Source organism: Idiotropiscis lumnitzeri, chromosome 7 (assembly GCF_059441095.1).
Source record: "Idiotropiscis lumnitzeri isolate Australia: NSW breed Sydney's pygmy pipehorse chromosome 7, RoL_Ilum_1.0, whole genome shotgun sequence".
In the NCBI taxonomy this organism is placed as follows: Eukaryota; Metazoa; Chordata; class Actinopteri; order Syngnathiformes; family Syngnathidae; genus Idiotropiscis; species Idiotropiscis lumnitzeri.
In genome coordinates, this window is record NC_142397.1 from 6,682,900 (window position 1) to 6,699,463 (window position 16,564).

A 16,564-nucleotide genomic window follows, 5' to 3' on the forward strand; every position below is an offset into this window, starting at 1 on the left:
TTATATCCATCCATCCATCTTGTGTTATCAATGAACAACTTAAGCCTTGAATGAATATAAAAGTATGCAAGAAGATTGAAGATGATAAGCTTCCCAGCTAATCTACATTATATACCTGGCCTGTTAAATTCATATTGAGTAACTAATTACTTAACACGAATCAAGCAATGAAAATGAAAAATAAAAAGATAGGATTTAATAGCACTCAGAATTGCGCAATTGCATGTGGACTCTGATGAGGGGCCATTTACCTATTACGATAATCCTTGCGACATTTGATGAATTTAATGGCCAGAAAAGGAGATTTCCTTGAGTTCTAATCCAACAGAAAAAGAAATTAAAGGGAAAATAAACCAAGCAAGTTAATCTTGATACAATTTGCAAATATTCGCTGATCAAGGTTACCGACAGACTGTTGACGTACGTTGCGGGAAAATGTGAAGTATCACAGTATTATGACAAAAACTGTTATTTAAATGCCTTGTTTTGTTAATTTCAAAATTAGCATGCTTCCTCTCGTCTTCAGTCACTAACTGTGGGATGCGAGACGGTGGATATGACGCTGAGGAGAAATGGACTAGGCCAACTGGGCTTCCACGTGCGCTTGGACGGCACCGTGGCTGAGGTACTTTTAGCTTAGACGTTTGCTTGTCAAGAGTCCGAACATGCTTCGGATGTAACCCCAAGTGGTGTTGCCATGCAGGTGGAGGAGTACGGCTTTGCCTGGCAGGCGGGCCTGAGGCAGGGCAGCCGCCTGGTGGAGATATGCAAGGTCGCCGCCGTGACGCTGACTCACGAGCAGATGATTGACCTGCTCAGGACGTCGGTCACCGTCAAAGTGGTCATCATCCCCCCGTACGAAGAGGGCGGACCGCGGAGGTGAGACAAGAGCATGTGTGGTGGGCTCATTTTTTTTGTTTCTAAGTTTGACGTGTGAAAATGTGCGCAATACGGACTTTACCATGCGTTGTAATTCATTGCTACGACTTTTCAGGGAATATATTATTATTACATTTTTATGAAAACCTGATGTAGAAAAAAATGGGCTGATTCAGAATCAGCACCAAAACCATCATCAAGGAAAATGAATTTGAAAAATGTAAAAAAAAAGAAATGTTGACCACTGTAAATAATAGCGTAGAATAATATTATCCAAGGTAATTTGAGCAAATTTGTAGTTTAAGAAGTGTATTTCTAAGTTATAGCCCGTCACAATAATCACTCGAGCACCGTGCTACCATTTTTTTCTGCCAAAACCACTATCAAAAATAATAATATTCACTCAATTTCAATGCCATTCAGTCCAATGCCCATCCTTACTCTTGACGCAAACACACAAAAGCGCGGCTGAGATGGTGGGCAGAATTTTGTGTGGGAGGGTGCGAAACGAGGAAGCGAGCAAACAGGCACAAACTCTGATGTGTGGAGGGAAAGCAGCAAAAAAAAAATGATTGCATTTGGCATTCACTTTAACCTTCAAGCAAGCGTATTACTTGAGTTTCTTTTAACTACCCGCATAGTTGTGTTCAACCCACATCCAGTCTGCTCTTGGTGATAATGAATAAGATAATGAGAATGAGTAATGTCTCTTGATGCTGTCAAGTGGTTGCAGGTTGAAGTAATGGCATGTGTGAGCATGTCTGCATGTGTGTGAGGGAGACTCTCGAATACAGTCATTGCAGTTTCATCGCTTTAATCTTCGAAGCCGTTTAATTACGGCAACTTTCAACCCTTCAACACACACACACGCACACACTTTGTGGCATTGGTACAGCTTGTAATTAAGAGTCTTGTATTCCACTCTTGTCTCTCTTGCTCGCTCTGCTCTGCTCTCTCTCCTCCCGCTCATTTGCCGTTATGTGCAAGCCAAGCCGATCGCATGAGATTAAGGACTCGAATCCACTGGAGGGAGGGGGAGAAAGGCAACTAAAAATAAATAATATAAGCGAGTGCGAGATGCGATTAATTAAAAAATGCTTTGCGGGAAAAGGGGGAGGAATAACGGGAGAGGAAGGCGGAGCGGCGAGAGGCGGACAACGTGTCTCAACAGCAACGAGCGATGGTGAAAGGGAGTGGGCGGAATGGAGATAGAGAGAAGAGGGAGAGTTGCCTCCGCTCTGCCTCGGCTTCTGAGGCTGACGGATACAGCAGAGGAGAAGGTGTGATAGATGGCGATAGCGGTTTTAACCTTGCGCGCATGTTGGGGGAGTGCCAGCTGTGTGGGAAGCGACCGTCGGTGCGCGCACGTGTAGGCGCTTTGGGTATGTATTTCTTGGACAAAGCAGGGTAGGGAAATATTACAATGTCGCTAGACTAGTCTTTGAAGGCATTTCTTTTTATGTAGTGCATGTTATCTTTTTTTTTTTGCATGATGCATATTAGAAGGCTTAATTTAACTAAGCACTTGAATTAATCAGGGCAAATGTCCAGCCAAATAGTGATGTGGATCACTTGCCAAATGGGATTTAAATGCATCATTTTTGGAACGATTAGGATAATCTCAGCAGAGAGAAAATGCAACTTGTTTGGTCAGAACAATCTCCACGTTTTCTCGAATGAAGTCACTTGTCGCATGTTGTTTTCGTGCCAAGCCCCTGTAATGTTCTTCTTGAGAATTGAAACTAGTTCAAACTGAATCAAGAGCACCTCTGCTTTTGCAGCCGAGAATTGCACTCCCATTTTTTTCAATTACTTCAAAGCAGCAGCACAGTGATGTGATGGTTAGCAATATCGGAATCACAGTCAAGAGGTCTAAGGTTCAAATCTTGGCTGTGGCTTTCATGTGTAGCGTTTGCATGTTCTCCACGTGCTCGCTTGGATTATCTCCTGGCCCGACTCCCTCACACTTTCCCAAAACAACGCCTGTTAGGTTCATTGAAGATGTGCATGTGATGCAAATGTTTGTCTCTTTACGCCGTCAGATTGCCAACCACTCTACGGTGCACCTTGCTTTAATCTGTTTTAAAAATATCGAAAACTCTTCCTCACATTCATTAAACTAGTAGATGACACATTAAGAGCTAAATCTCTCGAGTCCCAAACTACTACTAAATAGTTACTGCTGTTACACAATTTATGAACGAATATAAATGAGGCGTGTTCAAGCAAGGGGACCTTCTTGTTGAGATGTACAACTCCGACATGGGAGCTCTGACCGATTGTTCACAATTATTGATGAAAATCAATCTTACTTTTCTGTTATTTAACAAAATCAGCATTAGTCTGATTGTGACCATGCACACGTATGAAAAAATATCTCCTATACTGTTTATACTGACTGAAGCCTTGTGTGAAGAGCTCTTTGATTTGATTGCACCACAGTTCGCACACACATACTTGACCTCTGTCTCTCAGTAGACCAGATGGAGTCCTGTTGCGCCAATAATCAGTTTCCGCTCAAGTGTCAGGGGAGCTCATTAGTAGCCGCCATTCTGTGTCTCCTCTTTTCTACAACATGATTGTGAGTTTTAATATGCAGTGCAGGTCTTTAAAGAAAAGGGAAACAAATGGATTTGAGTGTAATGCTTATGAATGAGTCGCTCTGTTTTGGGACTGCTTCAGGGGCTGCACGGAGGAATATGAGATGAAGACCATGGAGCAGAAGCCTGACGCTGAGCCTTTGCCCGCGGGCTACCGACCCTCTCCTCGCTCGGGTTGGCGCTGGGATAGCCCGCCCGTTCCTCAGGGGCTGCACGGCACCCCCAATCCACAGCGATGGGCCCCCATGGGCCCACCACCACCGCCCCCGCTGCTGCGTTCCTCCCACAAGGCTTTGATGCCGGTTCCCTATAGGGAGTCTCAGCAATTCAACTCCAAGAGGTGAGAGAGACGCCATGATGCTACAGTAATGTTCACGATGAATGATAATAGGCAACAAGTTGAACTTAGCACGAGGACCAACATGTGGTTATGAATGGTAATTGTGTACTACTTAACAATGAAGGTTGTTGGTCTCAGTGTGAGTTGCCATTTAATTTTGGCGAGAATCCACTACAAATTGGCCTCATAAAAAAAATAACAAAATAAAACTGAAAGGCATGGTTCTGATTTGCGTGCTTGTTTTTTTGTACTATATGGATGGATGGATCAAGTAAAAAAGACTTTCCATGCTGTCACTCGTTGCAGCCAGCCACGTAACGTTATGTTATGCAACTTTATCGCACATCATGTTGAGAAACTCGAGCAGTTTTTTTTTCGGTTTTATCAATTCAATGTTTGGTTCACTTCTCCACTCTCTCTGCTGTGTGTTTGCCCAGGCCGGTCAGCTACCCGGAGAACCATTACAACATATCACCTGCAGGTGGTGACCGAATGCTGCCTTACAGAAACCCTTCTGCCAGCTTTTCGTCGCCTTCTTCGGGCCTGGTGGGCCTCTCCACCATGGGGCCACCTGGAATCACACCAGGGCCTTTTGTGCGCTACAAACCTTCCCCTGACAGGTGAGTGGATGTACACATTCTCTACACTTACATTATGTCACAAGTCAGTCAAACTAACTGCCGTGCACAGAGATGGAAAAACATCAGTTTCTAATATTGCAAATGAGTGTTATTAATTCTCTGGGGACTCGGTAAGGTACAGGTTTTATTCAACTATGATGCAAAAAGGAAGTATCCTGTATGTGTTTTGCATCAATTATATGTGTTGGCAATGTTTATGATCTTCTGTGCAGATACGGCACCGGACAGCGCGCTCTGCTGCCCTACGAGCCCCACTTCAGCATGGACATCATGTCCAGTGGAGAGTCATCGTCCGGCTTCACCAGTCAGGAGAGCACCATGGAGCGCTGCGAAACTGGTACGTTGTCCCATGGAGTTGTTGGCCTCCCATTATGAATGCAAAACAAGTTGTCGATAGTTTAATTGTATAATGTAGTCAAAAAGTCAAAGGGCAGAGCTGCAAGAGTGTCTTCTGATCACCCTCGCCTCTAAGTCTGGATTTTTTTTTGTTTTTTGGGCGGCATGCTTTTAGGTACTTGGAATTTTATTGATTTGTTGTTGTCATGTTATGACTTTATGCTTCGTTTTTTGTTTAACATCTTTCCCATAAAATCAAGATTTTCTTTTCAACTTGATATCAACTTGAAATTAGGAATGTGGTTCACTAAAACTCTGTAGTACCTGATGAAGTTCTCTTTGGTTTCATTTGATGTGGTGCTGTTTTTGTGTTTTGTGTGCAGAACCCCTTTGGCATGTTCCGGTGGCAGCGTCCAGGGTGCAGGCTGGTGGTGGTGGAGGAGGCCAGAGGAGACTCAGACAGGACGTCCCAGGGAAAGACTCACCAAACAGACACTCCAAGGTTTGATTCAATATTGTAAGAAGTCACTCTGTCACCTTCCTTCCGTCACTTCCCCTGTGTGTGCGCACCACAGGGTGAGACCCAGTACTCCAGCCCCTCCAGCAGCAACACACTGTCCAGCAACGCCTCCAGCAGCCACAGCGACGAGCGCTGGTTCGACGGTGGACCGGCGGGGGACAGAGGGAACGGGGGGTTGCCGGTCGACCCTGCCGAGCCCGATCCGGACCATCTCAATAAGGGTGGATCCAACGACAGCGGCATCGACGCGCCGGCCTACTACCACAATCACAACAATCGCCATGTTTCCAGCGGACAATCTCACAAGCCCACGCACGGGGCCGTCCTCTACAATCAGGAGCTGTCTGTGGGAAGAAGTGGGCGGGATGCCAAAAAACGGGAGGAGTCACCCGTTTCGGCTGTGGGCAATCAGAACAAAGGGTATCGCACTCGGACGTTCCCGCCTCCTAAATCCAGTGCTGAAAAAATGGATGCTTTCAAACCAAGGTAAGAAGACAAGTCACTGTGGTTTATTTGATGCCTGCCTACTCTACCTCACGCACCTACGATTGACCCTTGCGCAGATACCGATTTGGGCTTCAACGGGAAAACTGCGACCTTTGGCATTCTTAATGGTTTTAAGGCACCGCGCACACATTGGTGCAGGCCTTTACGTTCTCGTTTGGTACCCAGAAACTTTTTGTCATGAAAAATGCGGTAGGTCACATTTTTGATTGGCCGTTCCATAAGTGCTTTAAGGTTCACGTGAGATTCAAATCATATTAAAGCCAGTTGCAAACAGTTGGCCACTCAGGAAAAGTAGTTGTGGAACATTTCTCACTGTGCGACAGTTCAGTCAGTCAGCCTGGTTGATAAGGCTTGGTGTTCATTTTTACGTGTATTCAAGGTGTGGTGTTGTGTTCCAGAGCCTACACACCTCAGGGTTACAAGACGCCCGCGGCGGACAAAGCCCGGCCCATCCGTGCATCGACCACCACGCCCACTTCGGCCCACCTGAGCGCCATTCCTCTCTCTAGCTCCGCCCCCAAGGCCTTTTACGGAAAGAGCAGACAAAGCACCGTGCAGCCTGAAGACGTCAGCCCGTCACCTTCCAACGCAAACACCTCGTCCAGCTCCGACAGCAGCAACAGCAAAATGTACGTTGGTTATTCTACATTAATAACCTTCTATCTTATCAAATAACGTAAGCCACACTGTTGAATTGCTTTTGTGTGAAGGTTCGCAATGTGATGCCTTGAGATGCAAGTTTAGTCTATTTTGTGACTATGCTCGTTACTCTAAACACTGGTATCGCAAATCATCTGTCGCCACTGAAATGAATGAAAATGACATGAGGTACTCTTTTCTGGGTGTCTAGTTACTCAGCATCTGCATGTGGTTTTTGACATTTTTAGTCAGGTGGACATGAATTCGAAGAACGTGTTCGGGCAACCGCGACTGCGAGCGTCCCTGAGAGACCTGCGCTCTCCACGGCGGACATACAAGAGCACCATCGAGGACGACCTGAAGAAACTGATCATCATGGACAACCCCGGAGAGTCTCCGCAGCGGGATCCGGTGAGGACCACACACTCGTACGCACAGTTGAACCAGTCTCTAAAATATCATGCAAAGTGTGTCTTGAGAAAATTAGCTTCTGCTTCTGGATCAAATTACACAAAAGAGACAAAGCTAATTATAATAAATTGAGTGAAATTGTGACACTGTTCTCCGCCGCAGTCCCCCAGGCGGACGTTGCAGCGCACCTTTTCCGACGAGTCTTTGTGCAGCGGTCGCAGAGACGCCAGCTTTGCCAACTCGGAAAGCCAGTCCACCCCCATCGACATGCTCTTCACGTTCACGCTGCCCACACGCAAACACTCGTTCTCCTCCAACCCCACACAACCCAAGAAGGGTGAGTTGTAGTAGTTTGGGGCCTAATTGCCAGAGTTTGTTGTACTCACAGCAACATTTTCCCTCCAGTGCCACTGTCTGGGTCTGAACTTTCCCTTACTGATGTGAGAGACAAAGTCCCCCCGCTGAGGAGACTGGATCCCGGACTCATGCCCCTGCCTGACACGGCCTGTGGACTGGAGTGGTCCAGCCTGGTCAATGCCGCCAAAGTCTACGAAGGTGGATACTTCACCTGACGTAACGTTAGCGGACAACAATTTGAACTTTAAATCCAATCATTTGGTTTCTACTTACAGCACAAAGAGCCGTGTCACTCTTCTCACTGACGGAGACACTAGGAGGTAGCGTGGACATGAGGCCCGCTAGCAGTCCTGTGCCCTTTCCTACTCCTCAGACACCACGGACCACACCCACCTTCAGCAGGTACCATACATTTCTGGACGGCACTCACACTCATTGCACACATTTCTCTTCTTGACCGCTCGCTAACGTGACATACACTTTTTGTTTTTGTTTTTTGTTTTTTTTTCCCCAGCGACGAGGTGCCCAACGAATTGTCTGGGCGCCTTCACCATCTGGAGGTGATGTTGAAACAGCTCAACAACGACCTCGAAAGAGTGAGTCATTCTTTGGTACACCAGAAATGTTCACGCATCAATGATGAAAAATGACATGCATGTGAATCTTGTATGCTGTCTCCATATCATGTTGAGGTGATATTCAGTCAAATCCATAAATCCAAACAATTGAATGAGAAGCGACACTCAAGTGTTCGTCCATCGTAATACTCTATAATATCGCATATGTGTTGTCTCAGGAAAAGCACGACAAAGTGGCGCTCATGGCCGAGATGGCCAACCTGCGCGAGAACAACCATCGTCTACAGGAGGAGAGCGTGACGGCCAGCGAGCAGCTGCGCAAGTTCAACCGACTCTTCGGCCACTTGGGCGAGGGCGAGCGCACCGTGCACCCCGCCGCGCACCAGGTCCCGCCTAAGAGGGAGTGAATGCGGCTGGACTGCCTTAAAACTGGAAACATTTCCCCGGCCTCCTCCCCATTCAGCCCCATCCCTCTGAGCCTCTTATTTTTCTAAGTATTTGATGTATGGTTCCTACGTTGAAGGAGATTGTTTAAATCACCTGGAGAGGCCTAAACACTGTTCCTGCAAGCCAATCAGCCAAAAACACCATGATGGACTCCCACAATGCACTTGAAGTCCCGGAAGCTCTACACAGTCTTAAGTACTGTACATATGACGCCTGTGAGGTACATGCTCGCCTATCTCTAATTTCTATAGTGTACTGATTGTTGGACTACAGGAGTGTGTATGATGTGCGTGTGTGTTTATACGACAACTGGGTGACGGACAAACTATGGAAAAATTGAGGCCCTCATCGTTTACACTAAAGGACCATTAGTACTGTACATATTTGTAATGGATACAGAGTTCCTGGAGGTGGCAGTAGTGTGAGCGTTTCAAAGAAAACACTGAGCAGCGCTGCCGAAACGCAACTGCTAACACATTATTTTTCGCTTCTGTTTCTAACGTTTTTCTAGCTTTGAGTGCTAATTAGCCGTTTAAGTATCGCGCTAATGCATAGCCACCAAGCTAAGTGGGCGACTTTCAATGTTTTTTTTAAGGTTTTGCACTTAAACTAGCTGCCTGGTGAAACAGCAAGTCCCACTAATGTCTTTTAATTTTATTGTTGAGCAGTCTTAACATTTTCGTTGGCTTTGCGCGAAAACTAAATGGCCAGCTCAGTAACACTTCCAGCTAATGTCATGATTCTTTTTTTATGAATCTAACACAATATCACAAGCCAGACAAGGTGACTTACAGCATTTTCAATGGCAGTAAGCGCTAATTAGCATTTCCTGCTACTGTCAATTTTCATCCTTTCATCATTGAGCTTAGTGATTAAGCGCTTGCGAACGCTTTACATGATTCATTTTGCCGCGTTTCATCATCTTTTTAATCATTGACCCACTCGCTCAATGGCTGCTTGCTAGCTAGCTGCCCGATTAGTTTGCTTCCATATTAATGTCTCGTTATCTTTTCATCTTTGAGCTGAGTGGTGTTTAGCGCTTTGTTTGGCTTCGAGGGCTAACAGGCGCTCTCCGTAATGAGCATTAATCGCCAATGTCTTCTCATCCTTTTTTCCCTGATAGACGAGCCCATCTCAGTGTCTGTATGGTCGCTTAGTCAACTCATAATTGGCTGCCAGGATGGCCGAGTGGTCTAAGGCGCCGCGTTCAGGACCCAGTCTCCCCAGGAGGCCTGGGTTCGAATCTCAAATTTCCCCATTGTGGGACTAATAAAGGGAATATTATTATTATTATTATTATTATAAGCGAGTGACCGTTAGCATTACCTTAGCATTTTCGATGGCTTTACGCATTAACTCGCTTTTTAAAATCAGCATGTCATGGTAATGTTCTAAATGTAATTCTTTTAATCATCGAGCTAACACATAACTACAAAGCCAAGTGGATAACTTTAACATGCTCAGTGGCTTTGATGATAATTAGCATTTCCCACTATTGCCTCAACTGGTGATTTTTTTTTTTTTTTTTTGTGTGCTAACTAGCTGCCTGGCTAGTTAGCTTCTCCTCCAATGTCTCCTAATCCTTTAATGTTTGCGTGAACTGGGTGACCTTTAGCATTTTCAGTGTCTGAGTGCTAATTGACATTTCTTGGTATTGTCTGTTTATCACTGAGCTAATTTCAACTCCAAAGTAAGTGAACGAGTTTGAATGTTTTTCTTTAGCGTTGCACGCCATCTCACCAAGCGGTTAATTAATTAGTTTCCCACTCATGAATAATGATCATCATTTGTTAATTATTGAGCTAACATGTCAACATTAAACTTAAGTGGATGACTTGCACATTTTCTATGGAACTAGCAGCTTGGCTATCTGCTAATGTCTCTAAATTCTTTTATACATTGAGCTAATACATAACTACAATCAAGTCTTATCCTTCTATGCCTTTGAGCGCTAATTATCATTTCCCGCTAATGTGTCCGCTTTATCATCGAGTTAACGCGCCAAAACCCATGTTGATGTTAAGCTAAACTAAGCCAGGCTGTCACTTCCTTTTAAAACCTCATTCTTTCTCCTTCGTTATCTCATAGATGCATATCTTTTCTTCCCAGAATTTCAAGCTATTTCTATACTAGTCTTTGTACAACAACAGGAAAAAAAATCTCAAATTGTGCTGTTATCTTTTACTGTACACGTGGGAGACAAAATAGTCCCGTTCCATCGGTGAAAAAAAAAAAATGTATATACCTGTTGATCTATTTTTCATACAGAAAGACAAGTTTGTGTTCTGCAGCTGCCGGTACTTTTTGATAACTCCGATAAGACTGTTTGCGATGACTGGAACTGTTTGAATACTTGGCTCAGGTTCATAATGATGCTGGACCTAAATGCTACACCATCAGAGGTACTGTTAAAAAAAAAAAAAAACATGTCTCGCTCTTTATTCGCCATTGAGGCTTTCCCTTTAAGGCTTCTTCTAGCTGGAAATTTGTGAAGTTGAGTTTGCCCTTTACAGAGTGGTTTGAGACTGAGAGTGCAAGTGTAAGTGGCCCCTTAAATCAGGGGTGAGCAACCTAATCCGGCCCGCCGTGCAATTCTGAAAATCGGAGCAGGAACTGACAAAGCTCAAATGCATTGAACCCACATGCTCACCATGAATAAGTCTCGGTTCCCACCCCTGCTTTAAACTCTTTGGACGAGAAGTCAATCTTTTTTTCCTCCATTCAGGTGTCTCGTCTTGTTTTCCTCATGTAAAAAAAAAATTGTTTTTCTATATAGAATTGCTTGTTTTTATGTATGATGAAGCTATTTATAGCCTACAGCGATCCATGTTGAACAAATCAGTTATGGTTATAGTGTACAATTTTCCTTTCCGTTTTGATTATTTATTTTTGTTGTAACGCGTACAACGTTGAGGATGTGACGAGAGGGTACTACGTTTTATTACATCTTAATTTTTCTTCTTCCGTTTGCTCTGGGCTGTAATAAGTGTACATTTAAAGTGTAAATTATGTTTTCATTTTATATAAAATTCTAATTAATTCTGACATTTTTGTGTGCGTTTTCCTTGTTCCCAAACAGACATTGGCTTTATCACAATTGAAACCTGATTGGTTTTGTTTCTGTTTATAAGTTTGGTCCTCCAGCCAAAGATGCCATCAAAGAGCAGCAATTGAGATGTTCAGTCAAGTGGAGTCAAGTGAAAGTTAAACATCAAGATCATGATTCTGCACAGCTGTAGTTTTTTTTTTTCCCAATCTGAGCTAAAACATTGCTGAACGTAAAACAGCTTCCTCGATTTTAGCGCTTTGCATATTGTCAATGACATGGCAGGGTGAGAACAACTCCGGGTCCCGATTTACCTTACAATTAATAAACACAGGATCCATCCATTGTTAAATAGAAGCATTTTATTTAGTACATCTGGAGAGTATTAACACTTGAGAACAAAACTGCTGTAGTTGACCAGGAGAAGAAGAGAGGGAGCGTTCAAGAACCGCACATGAGGCACTCGTCTCTGTTCTCCAGGGAGCACACCATGGCGGCAGTGTTGCGCTCCTTGGCGTCTTGCTCAAAGGTTTTCTCGGTGGTGCCGTTGGTCAAGGAGGACGCCTCCTTCAGCTTCTCCTTGTCCAGCGTGAACTGGATTGGGTTGGCGGCAGGCTTGGTGCGCAGGTAGTACATGCCTGTCTTCAGACCCTGGGACCAGACGGATGACAAGCAGACATTTTAAAGTTCAAAGTTTCAGTTATACGTTAAAAAGACAGCATTTTAGGAGAGCTAGATCTTAAATATAATTATCTTCACTCAATGTGGAATATGGTTTTATCTGACGACTAGTTCCCCCCACACACACACAGAGCCCCGTCTCGGTGCACCTACAGAATTGGGATGTGGTGGCACCCCTGTTGGCTGCGAAAGCCTGCCCTCTGCAGGTTCGATTGTCATGCTACTGTTTTTTTTTTGTTTGTTTGTTTTTAACCTTTACGCTTCCTATCTTTAATGTTTTATCTGTGAAAATGGGCCCTGTAAAAGGTGATATGGTGGACATTCGTTTAATATCCCACTGTTGGGTCTTTGTGTTTCTATGCTTCCCAGACATTTCATTTCGTTGCACCTGTAGTACTACAAAAAGTGATTCTGATTCTCTTCTGTCACAGAAATAGGCAGTGTTCTAAATCAAACAAGAACTACGACCCAATCATGTTTCAGTTGAATGGCTCAATAAGTGTTCCCTCTGCTTCTTCATGACATACCTGCTTCCAGCCAAAGAAGTGCATGCTGGTCAGTTTGCCGTAATTTGGCTCTGCGATGTGGATGTTGAGCGACTGGCTCTGGTCGATGTAAGCCCCTCGGTCGGCGGCCATCTTGAGCACCGTCTTCTGGGAAATCTCCCACACAGTCTTGTACAGCTGCTTCAGGTCATCTGGGATTTCCGCAATGTCCTGGAAAGAGTGAAAACCCAAAACTAGGATTAGTAAAACAGTAATTCCCTTTATATATTGCAGTTTTGAGGATATTTACAGTTTTCGTACATTCCAGAACCCTCTATCATATGACACAGAATATTATAAGTAATACTTTGTGGTAACTCGTACCTGTATGGAGCCACTGTGAGCAATTAGCTGGTTCTTCATGTCCTCACCCCACATCCCCCTCTCGGTGAGGTCCTTGAGCAGGTGCGGGTTGACACACTGGAACTCGCCGGAGAGCACCCTGCGTGTGTAGATGTTGCTGGTGTAGGCCTCGATGGACTCGTTGTTGCCAAGGATCTGCGCGGTGGAGGCAGTGGGCATGGGTGCCATCAGCAGGCTGTTCCTCACGCCGTGCTTGGCGATTTTCTCCTTGAGCAGCGCCCAGTCCCACAGCGACGTTGGCGTCCGCTGCCACATGTCGTACTGCAGGATCCCCTTGCTGACGGGCGAACCCGGGTACGTCTCATAGGGGCCGTGCTCGACGGCCAGCTCGCAGCTGGCCTCCAGTGCGGCGTAGTAGAGCGTCTCGAAAATCTGGATGTTGAGCAGCTGCGCCTCAGCGCTCTCGAAGGGATGCCGCATGAGGATGAAGGCGTCGGCCAGCCCCTGGACGCCGATGCCGATGGGCCGGTGGCGCATGTTGGAGCGCTGCGCTTCGGGCACCGGGTAGTAGTTGATGTCAATGATCTTGTTCAGGTTCTTGACGATTACCTTGGTGACTGCTGCCAGCTTCTTAAAGTCGTAAGTGTGCTCGGGCGTGACGTACATGTTGAGTGCCACTGAGGCCAGGTTGCACACGGCCACCTCATCCTCACTAGTGTACTCCACGATCTCTGTGCACAGGTTGCTGCACTTGATAGTGCCAAGGTTCTGCTGGTTGCTCTTGCGGTTGCATGCGTCCTTGTACAACATGTACGGCGTGCCTGTCTCCGTCTGCGATTCGATGATGGCGTACCACACCTGTTGGGCCTTGACCACCCGCTTGACCCGTCCCTCTTTCTCGTAGCGCGTGTACAACGCCTCAAACTCGTCGCCCCAGCACTCGTCCAGGCCGGGGCACTCGTTGGGGCACATGAGCGACCAGTCCTGGTTGCCCTCCACCCTCTTCATGAACAAGTCGGGGATCCAAAGGGCGTAGAACAGGTCTCGAGCGCGCTGTTCCTCTTTGCCTGTGTTCTTCTTCAGCTCCAGGAAGTCGAAGACGTCAAAGTGCCACGGCTCCAGATACATGGCGAAAGCGCCGGGCCGCTTGTTGCCACCCTGGTCCACGTAGCGCGCTGTGTTGTTGTAGACGCGCAGCATGGGCACAAGGCCGTTGGAGTTTCCATTGGTGCCGGCGATGTAGCTGCCCGTGGAGCGGATGCAGCTGACTGCCACGCCGATGCCGCCTGCCGACTTGGAGATGAGGGCGCACTGCTTGAGAGTGTCATAGATGCCATCAATGCTGTCGTCCTTCATGGCCAGCAGGAAGCAGCTGGACAACTGCGGCCGGTTGGTGCCGGCGTTAAAGAGCGTTGGCGAGGCGTGCGTAAACCACCTCTCCGACAGCAGGTTGTACGTCTCGATGGCAGCGTCTATGTGCGTGCCGTGGATGCCCACCGCCACCCGCATCAGCATGTGCTGCGGGCGCTCCGCCACCTTGCCGTTTATCTTGAGCAGGTACGAGCGCTCCAGGGTCTTGAAGCCGAAGAAGTTGTAGGAGAAATCGCGGTCGTAGATGATGGCGGAGTTGAGGCGGTCCTTGTGCTCCAGGACAATGTTCAGCGTCTCCTTGGAGATCATGGGCGAGTGTTGGCGGTTGAGTGGGTTGACATAGTTGAAGAGGTCCTCCATGACCTCGCTGAACACCTTCTTGGTCTCCTTGTGCAGGTTCGAGACCGCAATGCGCGCCGCCAGGATGGCATAGTCGGGGTGTTTGGTTGTGAGCGTGGCGGCAATCTCTGCCGCCAGCGTATCCAGCTCCACCGTGGTCACGCCACTGTACAGGCCCTGGATCACCTTCATGGTGATCTGGGCCGGGTCCACGAAGTCCGAGTTAAGGCCGTAGCAAAGCTTCTGGATACGAGAGGTGATTTTATCGAACATGACGCGCTCTTGGCGGCCATCTGGAACACAACCATACAGTCGCCATTACAGCACAGCTAACTGATAGAAACTCAAAAATTTCCCATCTTTGCAAAGGCTTGACAACGGTCACTAATTGTTTGCAGTTATTCGTTTTATTTTTAACATTTACTGCAATTTTTCAACTTGTACTGACTTTTCATTCAATTGAACCCTGCACCTCTGCACTGTGATGCAATCGTGTTGTTAATGGCATGTGCAGCTACATCTTCGAATCATTTTCCTTAATTTAACACATTGGTGAATCGAAAATCCATTTCAGTCAAATAAACCTGATCAGGATACACAAACTTGGTAGTAGAGAGAAAAAAAATCGCTCATTTGGGACTTTGGGGTAATTTTAGGAAAGAAGTTCAAATTTGAGGTGAAAGAATGACATTTAAGGGTAAGCGCGTAAGGTTTAGTGTAAAGCTATTCCAAGGTATTGGTTTCGTGTGCGCATGCGCGTCTTTACAAAAAACAGTTTGGCGCCAAATATGACAAAGACATCGGGAAAAATGAGCGAGAACGGCGCAGAAAGGACGCATAACACCAACACCTAAACGGGTTAAGTTTGTTTCTGTTAATTTCGAGCAAGTGTTTGCTCAGCGTAATTTAAACCAAATAGCAAACTCAAATTGACTGTTGTGTAATGCTAGCAAACACTGCATACACTTTACAAGCTCGATCTTGCGTGGGACAAAACATCTTAACCGCGAAGGGACAACGATACAAAAAGATTATTTTTTGTCTCGCAAGAAGTACATTAGGGAGCAACAAAATTGAAGGCCTCGCGAGACAGCAACTAAACCGTCCGGTTGGCACTCACCTCTCTTAATCACGTGCATTTTGGCAGCGTGTGGTGTCGTTCTTCCCACAAAGTGCCAACTGAGTCGTGATGTCCACGGCGTCAAAGTTTGGTTCCGGCCGACGAGTGTCGAGGGTCCTTGTGCAGAGACAGCGCGGGAAGTTTTGGCCACTGATCCTGCAAACTCCCGCTAACGTCACCTTTGTCGAGAAGGGAAGGGGAGTGAAGGCAGGACTGGTCCAACATATTGACCAATTGCCATAGAGAAAGTCAAGGCTCGGAACGTACGCGCCAATCAGAATGGTCTTCTTGTTCGACTGGCACATTGACCAATTGACATCGAGAAAGGGGCGGTTGTTAAAACTGGCGGGCCAATCAAAACCTTTAAAATTGATTTCCAGTTCCGGTTGTTTCCCGGATTCAATTATGGCGGGTTTGAAAATAAGTAGGTCAGAAACAAAATGGAAGGGAAATGTATGCAGGATGGAAAGTGCCAAAATTAAATTCATAAATACACCATGAAATGTTTAATAGAAATCGTCATTTCAAAAATGGAATTAAATAAATCAGCTAAACAAATAAATGCGCAATCAATTAAATATTAAATAAATAATTAAATGTTTCATTTATTAATTCAATGCAAACACACACATTGATAGATAGATAGATAGATAGATAGATAGATAGATAGATAGATAGATAGATGTATTTGCATCTCTGAACATGATAGTTTAAACAAAAATATGAGGGGAGAAAAACCATCTGATATAACCGTGTCTGACTTTTTGATCATCACAAATCGGCTTATTTTATTAGTGTTTAAAATCAAATAGTGGGTGGCGGCGGACTATGCTGTTAAAAAAAGTAAAAAGTCACTTGAAAACGAATTGTAAATAAAGGTTTAAAGATAAAACTGGAATAGGAC

The 16,564-nt window shown here is 45.7% G+C and overlaps 2 protein-coding genes across 2 annotated transcripts in view; one reads left to right on the plus strand and one right to left on the minus strand.

The window, feature by feature from the left end:
* Positions 1-9,369, plus strand: part of sipa1l3 (signal-induced proliferation-associated 1 like 3) — a 50,096-nt gene extending 40,727 nt beyond the window's left edge. The window contains exons 10-23 of the mRNA XM_088300792.1: positions 527-625; positions 704-879; positions 3,562-3,819; positions 4,257-4,439; positions 4,673-4,797; positions 5,180-5,298; positions 5,372-5,802; positions 6,222-6,452; positions 6,711-6,873; positions 7,036-7,210; positions 7,279-7,428; positions 7,506-7,632; positions 7,745-7,826; positions 8,027-9,369. Coding sequence (XP_088156918.1) covers positions 527-625; positions 704-879; positions 3,562-3,819; positions 4,257-4,439; positions 4,673-4,797; positions 5,180-5,298; positions 5,372-5,802; positions 6,222-6,452; positions 6,711-6,873; positions 7,036-7,210; positions 7,279-7,428; positions 7,506-7,632; positions 7,745-7,826; positions 8,027-8,215 — 2,508 coding nt within the window. The 3' untranslated portion in view covers positions 8,216-9,369. The remainder of the gene's footprint in view (positions 1-526; positions 626-703; positions 880-3,561; positions 3,820-4,256; positions 4,440-4,672; positions 4,798-5,179; positions 5,299-5,371; positions 5,803-6,221; positions 6,453-6,710; positions 6,874-7,035; positions 7,211-7,278; positions 7,429-7,505; positions 7,633-7,744; positions 7,827-8,026) is intronic.
* A 2,274-nt stretch (positions 9,370-11,643) lies between these two features.
* LOC148333272 (ribonucleoside-diphosphate reductase large subunit) lies at positions 11,644-15,898 on the minus strand. Its single transcript, XM_088301312.1, has 4 exons — positions 15,661-15,898; positions 12,852-14,833; positions 12,510-12,698; positions 11,644-11,952 (listed from the first exon to the last, which is right to left on the minus strand). Exons 1-4 carry the CDS (start codon positions 15,677-15,679, stop codon positions 11,743-11,745), a joined length of 2,400 nt encoding a protein of 799 aa, XP_088157438.1. The 5' UTR covers positions 15,680-15,898; the 3' UTR covers positions 11,644-11,742.
* Between the last annotated feature and the right edge of the window lie 666 nt (positions 15,899-16,564).

Bases quoted from the DNA above. Each gene is read 5' to 3' on its own strand.
- LOC148333272 (XM_088301312.1), bottom strand. The intron at 12,699-12,851 runs GTACGAGTTACC...CACTCTTTCCAG, and splicing joins CTCACAGTGGCTCCATACAG to GACATTGCGGAAATCCCAGA. The intron at 11,953-12,509 runs GTATGTCATGAA...GTCTGGTCCCAG, and splicing joins ACTTCTTTGGCTGGAAGCAG to GGTCTGAAGACAGGCATGTA.